Raw genomic sequence first — 16,966 nt, 5'->3', positions numbered from 1 at the left:
AGCTTCAGGTGTTAACTTAAAACATTCCAATAAATTTGTTTAACTGTACCGTAGTTTAACCAGTCAGTATCAGACAATTTAGAAACAGTAGTTATAGCTTTACCGTGGAGTAAGGGAGTGAGGAACCGTACCTAGAGCTCTTTGTCAACATTATATTGTTTATATACTCTTTCAAATATATGAATAAAACTGTCCAAATTATCACCTTCTTTAAATTGTGGAAGAAATTTACTGACCTTTGATGCTTATGGAATTCAATTACTCCCTTTCGCATCACCTCCATGACCCTGGCAAAAAGTCAGCATCTCCCTCTCATGTTGCTACTACTATTCATTTTCTTCAGCCCCCAAATCCCACAGTCTCTCTGTTGATTATAATTCCATTTGTTTCTCCTTTACTTCAGCCTCCAAATGCCGCAGTCTCTCTGTTGATTCTATTTCCAAATATTTGGCCTCTAGTTCAAGTTTCTTTAACTCCAGACAGATTTTTTAAGTCCTCTGAGAAAATGTTAAACTGTCCTGTTTCTGAGGGCTGCAAATTCCCATCACCAGACTGATTATCCTCCTGGATGCTGGTTTGAGCTGTGACTAAGGATGAAATCATTTCCTCTTTAGTCAGGTTGGCATACACCAGTCATTTGGCTTTGCACTCCTTGACCAACTGGTTCTTTGTCAGCTTGCCATAATCCTCTGCTGACATTTTTGCCTGACCTCCCTGACTAAACTGACAAAAAGTAAACAAGTAAAACTATTGTGAAATAAAACTCTGAATGTCTACCTTGTGGCTGCTGACAGTACAAAACCCTTAGAGCCAACTGCTTACAGGCTACAGAAATTCATTATCCACACCACTACTCACCAATATGTGACATCCCCACACTGGGCCAGTAATCAGGAAACCTGAATCCTCACCACTGGCACTGGAGAGAGATGTTCACTTGGAACAAAATGGATACACCCAGTTTTCAAGATGCAGACCTCTCTGCATCAAGTCCTCCAGCACCCTCTCTGCGAAACCAGCGCTTTGTGTCCCTGCTCCAAGTAGCTGACACAAACACACACCCACACACTGAGATTTGATTCCAAGAGTACCAGTATCTAAGTATTGGTATGCAGAGAATGGGAAGAGGGAAGGCACAGGTATGTAAAGGTAATGCATATTTCAGAAAATTATTTGTTTTTTTGAAAGAAATGGGTGTGGGCATTTATAACAGGATAAGTAATATAATCCAAAAAATAATTTTTTTCACCCACAGCTTTGGCCACAGTAACTGTATAAAAATTACAGTATATAAAAATATATAATTTTACAGTACAATGTACAACCATCACAAGTAAGTAATCAAACAATGCATTAATTAAAAAAAAAAAGGAGTGTATTAAGTACATAAATATTGTATGATAGTTATCTCAGCTACTGGTGTAACCAAGCATACTCAGTGTAATGACTGATTTTTTTTCCTGAGCATCACTTAGAAATATTAAGGCTTTGTAGCGTCTACAATGTCTATTAAGTGACTAAACTAATGTCAGCATATCTCTGTGTACAGCATGCTCCAGAATAGCCTTTGTTTAAGTTTATAGGGAGCAGCAGCTGAAAATGATGTGTCTTTTGCTTGTGTGCAGTGGTAACATTTAGGGAGATATGTACAGTAGTGTGTGCTGGGGTGCAATGTAAGAGATCTAAATACAGAACAGAAATATCTGGCTATATCCATGATGCCATCTGTGACGTCCCACACTGGGACAGTAATCAAGGAACCTGAATCCTTACCACTGGCACTGGAGAGGGGAGAGACTTTCACTAGGAATACAAATAGATACATTCAGTATTTCCAAATGCAGACCTCTCTGCATCAAGCACAGTTTCCCTTAAGAGCACACAGGGAGCACAGTCAGCCTGGGGTCTGGGTTTCTTTATATCTGTCTCCTTCTAGTGCCTCAATAAGACTCCTCACTGGTACAGCTGTACCATGATGGAGATGCTAGATGATGTTAAGACCTACAAGAAAATAATTAAAGCAGATGTCAATAAGATTATATGGGAAGTTCAAGATACCCTTCACAATCTGCTTATGACCAGAAATATAACACAGGAACTGTTTGATTACTTCAAAATAAATTTTCCATGGATACCATTAATAAGTGGTTTACAGAAGATACATAAGGATAGAACAAACACACCTCTACATCCCATAGTATCTGGAAGAGGGTGGATCACAGAACCGATCTCTATTTATGTAGAGTACCAGCTGAAGAGATTGTTAATGAAAGCACCAACTGTGTTAAAAGACACTGCTCATTTTTAGAGACACTGTATCAGAAAATAAATGATATTGAACAATTTACTGACCTATTAATGGTCAATATAGACGTATGTAGCCTCTTCACAGTGATATCCACTGACTATAGGGTGAGGATGGTCAGAAAGTTTATTCAAACAGAGTTAGATATCACACTTGTTCGGCAGATATGTATGTTGCTTAAATTGATATTAGAAAACAATAGCTTCACTTATGGCAGGAATCTTTATTGGCAAAAGTGGGAAGTAGCCACAGGCACATCTTGTGCCAACAGTTACTCCAACATGTTGATGCCTCAATGGGAGTTCAACCATGTTTTTAGTGTTGCTAACCCTTGGAGAGAAAGGATAGTATTTTATGGTCATTTGGTGGATGATATATTTTTTTACATGAGCAGGAAATGAAAAACTTTTGTCTTAGTTCGTCACTTATTTAACTAACACCACTTTGTTTTTGGAGTTTGAAGTACATGCTTCAGCTACTGAGTCAGAGTTTCTTGACATCAAATTAACTTTGGATTCAACAAATCTTATTAATACCTCCTTATATAGGAAAGAGAGTTGGAAAAAACATCTGTTACACAAATCAAGTATGCATTCGAGACACATTTTCTCCAATGTAGGGAGAATCAGGTCCTTCGTGTTTCCAGGCTGTGCACTAAGGATGAGGTTTTTGATTGTGAACAGAAAACGTTAGTGGAAAATTTTCTAGATAGAGGTTACAAGGAAAAGGACATCAGATGGGTCTATATTAGAACAGCGAAGAGGCGTTTAATCGAACGCCTCTTCGTCGACACATAAAGAGCAAACGCACTAAAGCACAAACACTCAAAACAGCAATTTCTTTCCCTGGGAAAGAAATTGCTTGGTCTTTACCATGTGTTTGCCCTTTTCCCCACTGTAGTATGATCTCGGAGTTGGTATATTTAGTTAGGGGAGTGTAGGGGGCACAGCCCCCCACGTTGGGGGTAAGGAGGGGTGAAGCCCCCCATATTGGAATGTTTGAAAGTGTGTGTGTGTTTGTGTGTTGGTGCTACTGATTTCTTTCCCAGGGAAAGAAACTGGTGTTCTGAGCATTTGCGCTTTAGTACGTTCGCTGTTTATGTGTCGACGAAGAGGCATTCCATTAAACACCTCTTCAGTGTTATGATATAGACCACATCAGACTGGATGGCAAAAGAAATGAAGAATTGAGAAGAAGTCCCTTCTTTTTGAGATGATTATCAACCAAGAATAGTAGAGAAAAGGGAGAGAACCCCTGGAGGTGATAAGCATCTTAAATTCCTTCTAACATATAGTTCTGATACCCCCAGGTTTGTGAGATTATTAGAAAAAATTGGTCTGTTTTAGCAGTGGATGAAGATTTAAAATGCATAGTGGATGAAAGACCTAACTTCTCTTTTAAGGACAGGAAACATTTGAAAAGGTTATTATGCCACAAAGATGATATACAAAAGATGAGATGTCCTTTGAAGAAAGGTACACATGTGTCAGGTACAAGGCATGCACCTACATAAACACTACGAACCAGTTTAAACATCCTGAGACTGGTAAGATTTATAGGTTGGATAATTACACCGATTGCAATAATAAAACTTTGGTATATGTAGCACTTTGTAAACACTGCACTGTTTTTTACATAAGAAAGATGAATAGAATGTTTAAAGAGAGGATTCTCCATCACGTGAATGATATCAAGAATAATGTTAAAACCAATGTATTGTCGTGTCACATACTGCATAATAAAGGCTATACTTTTAGGTTTATGATTTGGAACTTGTCTCCAAGGACTTGAGAGGAGGAGATATACAGAATACGATGGAAATTGTTGAAATAAAATGGATAGCTGATTTAATGGCAGACCAGCCACCTGGGTTAAATGGTGTTATTCCCTTGAAACCAATTCTGAAAGGGTAGTGTCTGAACTTGAATGAGTCATCTCAAAGCCAGACAAATGATTGGTCTCATTGTTACTGAAAAGCTTTGAAAGTAACTAGTGAGATCAGGATCTGATGAAGGCTATATGCTAAAAGCGCTTATCCTATTTTCCTTGTTCCAGGATTAAAAAATTTTCATCTTGTTATAACTTGTTTTATCATTTTTATTAAGTTTTTATTAAGGTTTGTTTAATAAATGAGGGTGGTTTTAATGTTCCGTGCAGGTACGTCCAGTTCTCTTCTTTTGCTCACTAGTGTTTTTTGACTTGGAGTACCTTTAGCGGAATACAGGGTTTGCGCTCTATTCTCACTGGTACAGCTGTAGGGTTAGGTCCTCAGCCGAGTGTTCAAGCCAAGTCTTCCAGCACCCTCTCTGTGAAATCAGTGTTTCATGTCCTTGTTCCAAGTAGCACACACACACACACACACACACACACACACACACACACACACCTTGGAAAGGTTGGTGCAGATTTACCTGCTGTGCCCCATTCTGCCCGACGTATAAGGTAGTTATCACTGCCACTAGACACTCCATAATCAGCTGTTTTAAGGCCCTTAAACAAAGGGTGTCCAATTATACTGTATAATATTAATAATAATACAAATGGTAGTAGTTGACCAAAACAGCTAGGCCTTCTGGAGTGGCCCACACAGTATCACCAAATAAATATAAGCACTCTCAAAGGTTAACTACTTTCTAAAAGGACCAACCACAATACAAGTTATAAATATATTTAATAATAAATAATAAAAGAACATGAAAATACTGAATATATATTTACAGAAAACCATGGAGTTCAAATCACAGGAAATATTGAAAATTACATTGATGGACAGACTCAGACAAGTAAAGAAAAACAATTTCTAAATTAAGCTTTACTATATTTTTCTGACTGAATCTAGGAGAATTACTAATCCCTACTTACTTAGTAGAGCAAGGAAGATGATGTGATGAATGATCCTTCTTGTTGTCAGGCCCAAGAGAGAATATTCAATACTGAGAAATTTCTCTTTGTAATATCTAACATTTCCAAGATGGCTGGCAGAATGACCTCATCTGGTCACCTGAGTCTAAGTTTTCACACTATTCCGTTTTGAAGCTTTGACAGGATGATAGCATAGATGCGATAAGATGCATATCTAAAGTTTTGCTAATGTTTATGACAGTGCCTGGGGTCTCTTTTTACTAAGCTAATGAACAAATGCTTCTTCCAGACATGCTGTCACGAGTCCTATTCAGAGTTGTGAGATAAGCCCTTCCATGGCCCAACAGGTGGTCCAATTAACAGAATTTTTCTTAAAGTAAGAAGTAAGCTAGCTGTTTAACTCCTTCTCTTCCAGTGTCCTTTGCTAACATATATACATACAGTCTCACATGTATATTCCTTCCCTGTTTAGCTGGACCCACAGTTGATACATTTTTTAACACTAGCAAATTTACAAACACATTTTGATATTCAAATGCCATACAGTTCTAATCCAGTTGTAACACAAGCATCTTGTATAAATCAGTTCATATTCAAATGACATAGCATTCTTTACAGAACTCCAGCTGGCTATGCTGGCAGTAGCCCATATCATCATACCATCTAGTAGGGCTGTTAAGGGGTACAACCTTACAACTGTGAGTTAATACAGTAGTACAATAGCATACTATGTCATAGTGCAGTTTGACTGGAAAATGAAGTGAAGTATTTGGAAATGGTTCTATGATATTGTTATTGAAGACCTAAAGGTAAAGTGTATCAATCTGCCAACAGAAAGAAAAACTATTCCATATTTATATGCCAATGAATAAATGGCTTTTCCCTCAGCAAGTAGCTTGGTTATAAGAAAACTTTTGAATTTAGCTGATGATGTTGCTGTTGTTTAGAAATGGAAACTTCTAGGTCGGGCAGCTTTAATTAATGTTTGTGCCAATGGTGGAGAGTGGTTCAAATCAGGTTATTTTCAGGTAGCTTACTGAGCATTAACGCATTACATTCATGATGGAAAACTATTTGAGTCTGTTGACATACAGCTGTGGTGCATCTATAAAGAGCAGGAACCTTAAATCTGCATATTTTGCTATGTAATATCTGGCACCGGGTATTGATGTTGATGAAAGCCAAAACAGTCAAAGGGCAATTGTAATCCAGCTGTTAAGTCAAAACGTCCATGTCTAAATTCACTGCAGAATTGTATTAGGTGAGACTCCTGATTTTATGGCAGGACCTAATTTAACTCTACCTTTCTAACCAAAGAATGACCACATAAATCATAAGAGAAAGGATGAGGTCAATCCATACACCAAACTGTTTATATGCAGTCTAATTAGCAGGGTAGTGAAAGGATGCAGTACAACACACTGTGGTTGAAACACTCCTTACCAAGCCATAGAATCAAACAGCATGGATCGGGGTTTCACAAAAACTGTGACTGTAAGCTACTACTCTATGAACTGTGTTGGTTACCATTTGAAATCTTGGGACCCATTAGAGTGGCTTCCAAAACATGGAGACTGAAGGGACAAAAAAATTGGACTTACATATACAAAATCTGAGATGGACATATATCATTGTGATTCACTCTTCTCCTGGGTTTTTGGTCTTTTTTTTTTGCTTTGTTGACACTGAGTGTCACGAGTTCCAACATTTCAAAGGGAGCCGAATGGGTGGGTAAAGTTGAACTACAGATACAGACAGAACACCAGAAGTGGACAGAGGAAAACAAAAGAAAACTACAACATCTGCAGACAAAAATGGATAAAGTTAGGAGAAGGTAAGGATAAGAGCGTGTGTAATGGCAGAAAAAGGAATGGACCAAAAACCTCAACGTTGTTATTTTTCAGAATAAACTGGAAAAAGGAGAGGATGCTATATGGGAAATCATGTTGTTTTACCAATAAGAACCAGTTTGCCATTAGTGGGAATCCACTTCACTGAAAGCCACTTTCAGTGATAATTTTTTTTTTTTTGCATAGGGCAATCCCCCCTGCACCCCCATCATGGGGGGAACCCTACATTCCCCAACATATATATGCTAGCAGAGCCATAGTTAGCAGTTGTTTCAGTCCTAACCAGAAATGCACTACCAGCATTCACTTCCAGTAATATACTGAAGACATCTACCAATCATGCCCCCTAAGACTTAGCACTTGGGGCAGCTACCCCCTTTCCCTATCCTAGATATGCCTCTGTAGGCCAGCTCCACGGTCACACAACAGTGGAGTATAGGACAAACTCAGTGATATCAGAAAGTGGATTTCACTGACATGAATTTACACTAACAGCAGTCAGAATGACTACCATTAGCAAACTGACTGGCTCCCATATATGTTTATTTTAATATCAGTACTTTTATCTGACCAGGCAACACTTAACTGAGCAAAGGAGCTGTTTTATATATATGTATATATATATATATATATATATATATATATATATATATATATATATATATATATATATCTGTTGTGAATAATCACTGATGACATTGTGCTAAACACAAAACATCATTGCCAGCTAAATAATGTAAAAAAGGTAGTCATAAATATAATAAACTAAAACTGGTAGACATAGAGAAGCGTAAAACCAAAACTTCTTTAATAAAACACGCCAAACAAGGAGTAAAAATACAGGATGAGCGATTTCATACCATTCAGGTGCTTCATCAGATCCAGTTAAACACACATGACAACATCAATGTATACCTTGCTTCGGGTCACGTGACCTGGGTATTGGTTTAATTGGAATAAAATAATTCAGTCCTTTACCATTTTTTGCTTGCAAAATATGCATCCATTTGATTTCAATACACTCTGGCCGAGTCCTAACATCACCTCCTCTAAGTCCAGGTATGTATAACTCCAGAACCATAAACTTAAACCAGTGTTGGTTCTCTGCATCTCTCACATGTTTGAAAAGTGCATTTCTTGGATCACCTTTACTAATACTGTATATGTGCTCTCTGATCCAGTCCCTCAAACACTGGTTGGTTTTACTGACATAGAAGGATTGACAGATCTCACAAGAGGCAGTACACCAAATTAGAACTACCACAGTCAGCATAAAGCTTAATACTGTAGGCACACCCTGTATCTGGATGTAAAAACTGATCATCAGTGTTAATAAACCTGCAAACATTGCAGTGATGACACAGGTAAGTGCCTATCCACTTATCCTGGTACTGGTGCCACAGCATGTCAGAGGTTTATAACACAGCATCTTCTTTATGGAAGGGCGATTCTTAAAGCAAAAAGAAGGGGAAGTACCCAACAATCCCTTGCATTTCTCAAAAGAGACCAACACCTTCCAATGTTTCTTAACTATATCAAAAATAAAGCTAGAATCATTAGAATAGATGAGGCTCATACATATAGGTTCAGTAGATAATGAATTAGGGTAGGTGTGATATGCCCTGTCCGATCTTCAAAAAATGGTCTGGTGCAGGTATCTCTCAGCAAAATTGTATCATTTTGTGCAGTCATGATTTCAGAGTCACTATATCCTCTATTCAAAAAGTTGGTAGTCAGATCACTAAAGGAACCATACATGTCACTATCCCTTGTCTGTAGCCTAGCTGTTCTAAAAAAACTGTCCCCTAAGGATATTCCGCTTCACATGTTTGGGATGCATACTATGAGCATGCACAATACTATTGGTCTTGCAGGGTTTCACATACTGCTTTGTATGCAGCCCACCTGGAGTTTTACAAACCATTACACCTAAAAAAGATATATATTCACTCGATCATGCATATGTAAAATGAAGAAAGCTTGTAGTGCCATTCGAATATTGCGCAAACTGGTTCAGTGTCTCAGATGTATCTCCGCATACAAAAAACAAGTCATCCACATAGCAGCCATAGTAAAGGATGGACCTCAGAAAACTATTAGTCTCAGAGAACACATATTGTGACTCCCATTCAGCCAAGTCTATGTTGGCATAACTGTTGGCACAAACCGGCTACCCCTGTACATTGTTAATAAAACCTATCTTCAAACACAAAGGCATTATTTTCCAATATAAGCTCTAGAAGACTGCAGATCAAATAGAGCTTATCATTACTATAACCAGAGTGTCGACCAAGAAACAGTCTGATGTTATCAATGCCTGCTTCATTGGGGATACACGTAAAAAGAGAGCTCACATCCATTGTCACTAGTAAAACATCTCCACTGTAACCCATAGCAGACCAATCATACAGCTTACAAAGAAAATCCTTAGTGTCCCTCAGTATATTCCTTGCACCATCGACTACAGGGCAAAGTTGTTTCTCTACATAAATAGACATGGGCTCTGTGGCCCTCCCTCTACCAGAGACTATTGGCCACATGGGCAGATTTACCTGTTTTTTATGTACCTTGGGTAGCCCATAAATCTGTGGTATGACCACATTCTCGACAGAAAAATACTCATATAGTGTTTTGTCCAGCACACCCTTCATCAGTAAATCTTCAATACACACTTGTACCCTATTTGTTAGTTCCAAGAACTCAGCTCTATTCACTGCGGTATAAGTAAGCGCATCACTAAACATCAAATTCATAGCACTCAAGTAACATATTGAATCCATAACAACTATTCCGCCCTCTTGATCAGCGGGGCAGAAGCCAAATATCATCACGTTTGACTAACTCTAAAAGAGCAGAAAACTCATCATGACTCAAGTTTATAAAACCTTTCACTTTTGCCTGAAAAATGATTATAAATATCATCTGCACACAGTTTATAAAAAGCTTCTACCAGTGGAGTATTGACAGGAGTGAATACACTAGGTTTCCTGTAAACAGAGCTGGAAAAACACTATTATTGCCATAGAGCAGTTTCAATTAAATATTCCTCACAAATAGCTTTAAGTCAACAAGAACATCATTCAAGGAAGAATGTCTAGCAGGTATAAAATTTAACCCGTAGTTCAAAACATTATTCTGTTCTGGTGTCAATACAGCTGAGGAAATATTAAAAATCAAACCTTGCGTATTTTGTTCCAAACCACAGGGCCTGTCTCTAAATGTTCTTGTACATGCTGTCTTTTCATATTCCTCTCGCGGCTCATGAACCTCCCCCTCTGCTTCGTTTTCAAGAGCTCTGGTGCCTGCAACAATAAAAAAGGTTGTTTCCCAGCAACTATGTCACTACTCTTCATGGGAGCCTCACAGACACGCTCATTCGGCCCTGGTTGTACCACATGACTCGACAGCATTCCATTCTCGCAATCAGTTAATCCTAGCCCAAATAAAGCAGATAACACACGTAAAGAGTCTTCAGAGCTGTTCGTTGAAGCTTCAGCTGCTGCAGGCTGCATTTGTTCAGATCGTAATGTTGTCATAGCACGTCCCCCAACCATCAGTGTCTTATCACCATTGGACAAACTCACTTCTTTTTGAAACTTAACGCGCTCTGATTCGCGGACATGCTGCTTCTCATCAAACCAAGTAAAAATGTGTCCGGTAGTGAAATCCTTAAGGTCCTTGGAGAGCTTCTTTTTAATATTTAACAGCCGTTTATCATACTGAGCAATGTCAGCAAATAATTCATCCAGTTTATACCTGTATGGTATGTAGTCTACAGAGGAGCTCAGTTCAGAAATTAAGTCCATAATCTCACTCCATAGCTTATTTTCTATGTGGGCAAACTATTTTAAAAGTAATCATATTTATCCTGTGCTTACCTCTAGATTATAGTTTTGCCACTCCTTCAACAAGTCAGGTAGGGAATTCCTATAGGTAGGCATTTTACATACCCATAAACCTCTGAGGATCACTTTATGTTTCAGACACACCTCAAAGTGCAGTCTTTGCCACTGTAGCCTCTTATACCAGTACCATATAGGTATAATCTAGGCCTTCTATACAGAAGCAAAACGTTTCTCATTTCCAAAGCTAAAGTAACCTTCTCTCATATATACTTTTTACGCAGTCTACTATATGGTTCACAAATTCTAACAAATCTCAGCTCCACACTCCGAGCTAAACTAGACTCAGCCTACAACAAGATAGCTAGATTCTCAGCACACCACACTGACAAAACCCATCACTGTCACTCACTCAAACAATTAAACTGGCTTGAACATCCTCAACAGTTTCTTCTATCTCAGCTTCAGATCATTCACTCCATCCTTTACCAACCTTCCTATTGTCCAAGCATAACTCTTCTTATCTCCTACTACTCTCCTACTAGATCTCTCCGTAGCTCCATCCAAGACCTCTTACTCATCTATAAACCTAAGACAAAAATTGGATGCAACCTCTATAGCTATAATCCTATAATTTCTTGGAACTGTCTCCCACTTCATATCAGATCACTAAAACAACCTAAGCAATTCAAAGTTGCTGCTAAAGAACACCTAAAAACCCTCCGGTCATGCCACTGTACTGACCCTCCATAAACCTCACATCAATCCTAAATTGTCCTCCTTTTCACCTACTACCTTTTATCCATCGCCTATTCTCAATACCACTTAACTCCCTTACCCCTTAAATTGAGCCCATTACTAGACACTTCTAACCTCAAACTTCCTATGTCTTAGTCCAACATTTCATTCTAACCATCTCTTGTATATCTCCTCTAGGGGGTTGAAGGTTGGCATAATGGTTAAGGTGTTCAACTTACAAACACAAGGTCCAGGGTTTGATTCTCAGATGGGTCAAATGGCTAGGCTTAAAATGTCCCACAAAGGCAGTTAGCCTAGTACTAACCTATGAACCTATAACCTATATAAATCAATTGATAGTATCCTATATTAATATGTAAGTATTTAATTTCTTTAATGTAAAAATGTCTTTTTTTTTCACTACCACCTATGGAATCATAATGTGTTAATATTTTTTATTTGAATCTAAATTAATACTGCTTATGTTATTATATAATTTAGTGGAGCTTTTCTCCCTGGGCTTCCGCTGAAAAAGGGCTCTCCAGCTCAATCGGACTAACCCATTCAACAAATGTAAAATAAAATGAATAAATAAATACACTCATGCATATAGTGTTTGTGTGCCTGTATATATGAATGTGTGTGTGTGTGTGTGTGTGTGTGTGTGTGTGTGTGTGTGTGTGTGTGTGTGTGTGTGTGTGTGTGTGTGTGTGTTCCATTCAATGAATCAGAGGTGCAATTGGTTGAACATTTTCAGATGTGTGCCATTCCACTGAATGGAATCATAGTCAAACATGTTTCCCAACCTATTGAAAAGTGTTTTGAGAGAGACTATGGGTACAGCAGGGATTGAGAATATGCCCACTTCCCACTGTTGCACAGTCTTGGAGTTGAGTTGGTACACTATATAAAGTACTAGGGGTGTATAAGGGTTTGACCCCACTGCCAAAAATGGTGTGTGTGTGTGTGTGTGTGTGTGTGTGTGTGTGTGTGTGTGTGGCAACATGTTTCAATTGAATGTGCACCTGTACTGTGATCATTGTTAGGTTGAATGTGCAATCAGTTTTTTTAGTCACCTGTGTTGCAATCATTCCATTGAGCAACTTATCTAACTAATTAATCGTTAGCTGTATTTATCAAGAATGCATATCACTAAAATAGAGTTAGCAACATCTATCTAATAGAGGACAGTGCTTATTTGTGGAGTGGGCAGAGCTCACACACATCCCTGACTTATATATACTAAATCCACAATTGCACCACAGAGAACTAAAGGACAAAATGCAGAAACAGTGAATCATTGCAAACAATCTGTCAGACCCTACACTAGCAGTGATTTCAAGCACTAAGCAAAAGCACAGTAACATGATGCCCAGTGAGCAGTCAAATGCTCCGAAGTTTATTTTACCTCCCATTGCTTTGTCTCAGCAAAGTAAAACTAAAAACTTTTTTTAATTCTGTAGGAGGCAAGCCCCCACACTCCCATAGCTTTATATATCACTTCCAAGATCAGACCAAATCACAGAAGGGAGAAATCCCCTAAAACAATGTAATTATTGTTGGCATGCATTCAAAGAATACATCTGCAAAATAAAGAAGAAATCATGTAATAAACTAGCAGCAAATAAAAACAAGTTATTACTAGCAAATGCACCAAAACAACTCATTATGTACATGCTTTTATCAATATAAAATCAATAAATGAAATGCTTAATAAACTGATAGCATCCTGAAAGGTTCCATAATTATCAGGATTACATCAGTAGCTAGTTTGTATTGATCAGTGTTTTGTGTATGACCCTATCAAAGGATGAAGTTAAATCTATATAACGTACATCACAGGACATTTCTCATGTATACATAATTGTTACTATATTATTGTAGAACATCATGTTATATGTGGTTATAGATCTATTTTCAACATATGCATGCTGATATAGGCTTATAAGGGCCCTATGGTCATTAGCCTAATATACACCTATGAACCTATGGTTTCAAGTCCCAGCCTTTCCAATTCTGACAGTAATTTATCAAAAATAACCTTTTCCACTATTTTTCTACAACAAGAAAGTAAATGTATGGGTCTGTGGTAGTGGAAGGCTACAGTGCCTTCCACACATTTAGACCAACAACAGCACAGGCAGGGGCTAAAGGTGGAGGTCTCTCAATCTATGTTAGCAGCAAATACAACTCTAGGTTGGTTAAACAGGATGATGCCCTGGAGTCATCCATGTCCAGCTCTCCATAGACAAGTTCCTTACCATGTCCTGGTTAATTCTTCCAACAGAAAAAGGCAGACTAGTATTACCCCATTCGAAGGGGTATTTTAGAGCAACACAGTTTAGGCTCTTATATATACCATAAGCAGAAAACTATAATTTAAAGTGGAAAGGGATGATGATGGTACAGGAGAGAAGCTCAAGAAATAAGGAGAGACTGGGATGCTGAATGCAGACTCTTAAGGAGAATAACAATAATCATACGGAATATCATATTAATAAAGTAGTAGAAAGTATTTTAAGAACTAAGCCAGCATGGAAATGAAGGAAAAAAGTTTCTGCCAATAGGGATGACTGCAATTAGGGATACAGACAATAGGCAAGAGGGGTAGAATTTATTGGAGAAAACTCGCAAAGGATCCCAGGTATTGGGAGCAAATAACTAGAAAGGGAAAGGTAACAGAATGGGAAGATGCCAAGAATTTATTTGGACTGCTGGTTAGATATTGCCTTCCCTATCAAGGATTGATATCAGAGTATAGGCAAAGATAAATAAATAGGCGAGTCCCAAATGAAAGACCAGCACTGGCAGAGTTTTTAATAGAATCTAGAACAGAAAATGATATTAAAAAAGGAATAATTAGTATATTTTGTATGACAACTATAAGAATCAATCAGAGGAGCTTAGAAAGGATTTGGAAGAGAAAATGGATAAGCAATTCACAAAGAGACAGTTGGGGATATATGTATAGCTTCCAAATATGCAACAAAGTCTAGAAGATTTAGGACATTTGCTTGGAAGTATATATTTAGGTATTTTATACCCCAAGTAGACTCCAAATAATTTTTCCTTAGGAAGACAGCAAGTGTTAGAGGTTGGAGATGTGATGCGGAAGAAAGAGGTAACTGGGAACATATTTACTGGGAGTGTAATGAGTTGGCAGACTTTAAAGCTTCTCTGCAGACTGCTCTGTCAGAGATACTGAGTGAGCAAACTGGTGTAACTATGGAAATGATCTTTTTGAGCTATGATACAGAATCAGAATTGCCTAGACATAGAAAGGCCTTGCTAAGCCTAATTATGGTGGCTGCCAAAAAGCAATTGCTAGGAAATGAAAATCAAAGTCTAAATCAACTGTACTAGAAATAGTGACTATAGTAACAGAAATAAAGCAAACTGAAATTGGAAAAGGGAAAGGGCAAACTACATAGGAAAAACATGGGAATTGTGGGAACATATGCACAGGAAGAACGAGGTCTAAAAGAAGGAAGGATCTGAATGAGGATAAGGCTCTTAAGCAAAAAAATTCAACACCTGTCCGTCCAGAGGCTTCTGTTGTTTAAGAGACAGTGACATCAGCATGGCATTCTGGAGATCTTGGATTTCAGCCCCAAATAAGAGTTAATAGCATCCTTTCACTTCTAAGATTCTAACAGTGCTTAAGCAGAGTGCTTTCTCTCTCTTTTTCATGTGTTTGTAATTTGATCTTAACCTCCATTTTGTCGGGTTTCCTAACTGAAGGGATAAAGCTCTCAAGGGAAACTTCAACAGTTATCTGTCTAGAAGTTGTTGTTGGTGCAGGGGCAGTGACACCAGCATGGCATGCTGGAGATCTTCGGTCTGAATCTAGAATGAGAGCTAATATTATCCTTTCACATCTGTTCTTCATACTAGGTCTGAGTGAGTGCAGATTATCATTTTACTGACACAGCACTAATTTTAGATTTTGGTGGGGGATCTTTACATTGCATGTCATGAGTAGTATCAGCCAATAAACAGACCTACCACGTAATCCTAATGTTTTATCTTTGAATGGCATTATGGTCATTGTATTGATGCAAATATGCAGTATTTGAAGCTAAATTCAGTATACTGTTAAACTCTTTTCTTTGATTTCTTTTTATTCCATTTAGCCCCAGAAGTCCTGAGTGGTGGTCCATATAATCATACTGCTGACTGGTGGTCTTTGGGGATCCTTTTGTTCTCCTTAAGAACTGGAGAGGTAAGAAGCATCACATTCATTTTAATTGTAAGAGGTTTGTGGACTTCTTTTTCACTGAAGGGAAAGTGGGCTTAGAAAGCAGTCCCTACCTCTACACTGTTTCAGAGAGTCTATATTAAATCAGCAAATATTCACTTCAACGAAATGCCATTCATCAAATTCAGCTCTTGTGGGAGGCTGTGCCCCCCACATCCCTGCTAATTATATATACCTACGCTAAGATCGCACTACATTGAGGAAAGGGCAAATTTTCCTATCTTCACTGTACCGCGATCTCAGTATGACCAGTTCATGAACGGCTTGTTCGATGTAAGTGCACTGAAAATCCCGTTCGCTGAACTGAATTTTCGATGAACTAATAGGGACCCATTTGAGAGATGGAAATGGGGTAATAAATGCAAAAATGGTAGGTAATACTGAACCAGATTTATCTATGATGTAATTGGTGAATTCTGTGAACTTTATTAGGACACCAAAAGATACTACAAATAAAAGTGAACACGTACTGAAGCATTATCAGCATTTATCAGGCCATCAACAATATGAATGATAAGGGAATAGTGCTAAAAATAGTTTTCTTTTCTAGTCCTTAACATTTACTGTTTAGCATATCCTGGTGCTCCTCATCAGTCTCCACAGCAAGACTACCAGGAGATAAGGGCATTCCTATACTATACCAAGAGATAATGGCATGCAGTACTCTACTATCCCGGTGTAATTAAGACTTTTTCTCCTTGGACCTGCCATTGGCCACTGTCTCAACAGACAGTGTGCAATGACATCAATGCACTTTGTGTGCTTGAGCTAGCATATACACAGACACTCGGTTCTGAATAAACTCACTGTACTTCCACTCACTTTTTATGTATTACTTATTTATTAACATTTGTTTACTGGAAAAGGCTGGCTGAACAATTGTAACCATTTTCAGTGGAAAAAGCCTGCACAAATAAAAGAACAGAATATATATATATATATATATATATATATACATAGGTGAAAACTGACATAAAAATACAATATACTATAAATACATAGATTAATATAAATGTTAAAATACATATGACATGTAGAATAATACACACATGCCCTCATTAAAACAAGATAAATACAATATCACGTAGCATTGAAACATGCTGACATGGTA

General features: G+C 38.0%; 1 protein-coding gene across 1 annotated transcript in view; it reads left to right on the top strand.

The window, feature by feature from the left end:
* The window catches only part of RSKR (ribosomal protein S6 kinase related), a 310,818-nt gene that overhangs the window by 219,202 nt on the left and 74,650 nt on the right, over nucleotides 1-16,966 (top strand). Inside the window, exon 9 of the mRNA XM_044054880.1 lies at nucleotides 15,731-15,819. Coding sequence (XP_043910815.1) covers nucleotides 15,731-15,819 — 89 coding nt within the window. The remainder of the gene's footprint in view (nucleotides 1-15,730; nucleotides 15,820-16,966) is intronic.

This window comes from Protopterus annectens, chromosome 13.part0 (genome assembly GCF_019279795.1).
Source record: "Protopterus annectens isolate FY-2018-M chromosome 13.part0, PAN1.0, whole genome shotgun sequence".
In the NCBI taxonomy this organism is placed as follows: domain Eukaryota; kingdom Metazoa; phylum Chordata; order Ceratodontiformes; family Protopteridae; genus Protopterus; species Protopterus annectens.
Note: the sequence above shows the minus strand (reverse complement) of the source record. Positions and strands in the feature narration are given on the sequence as shown.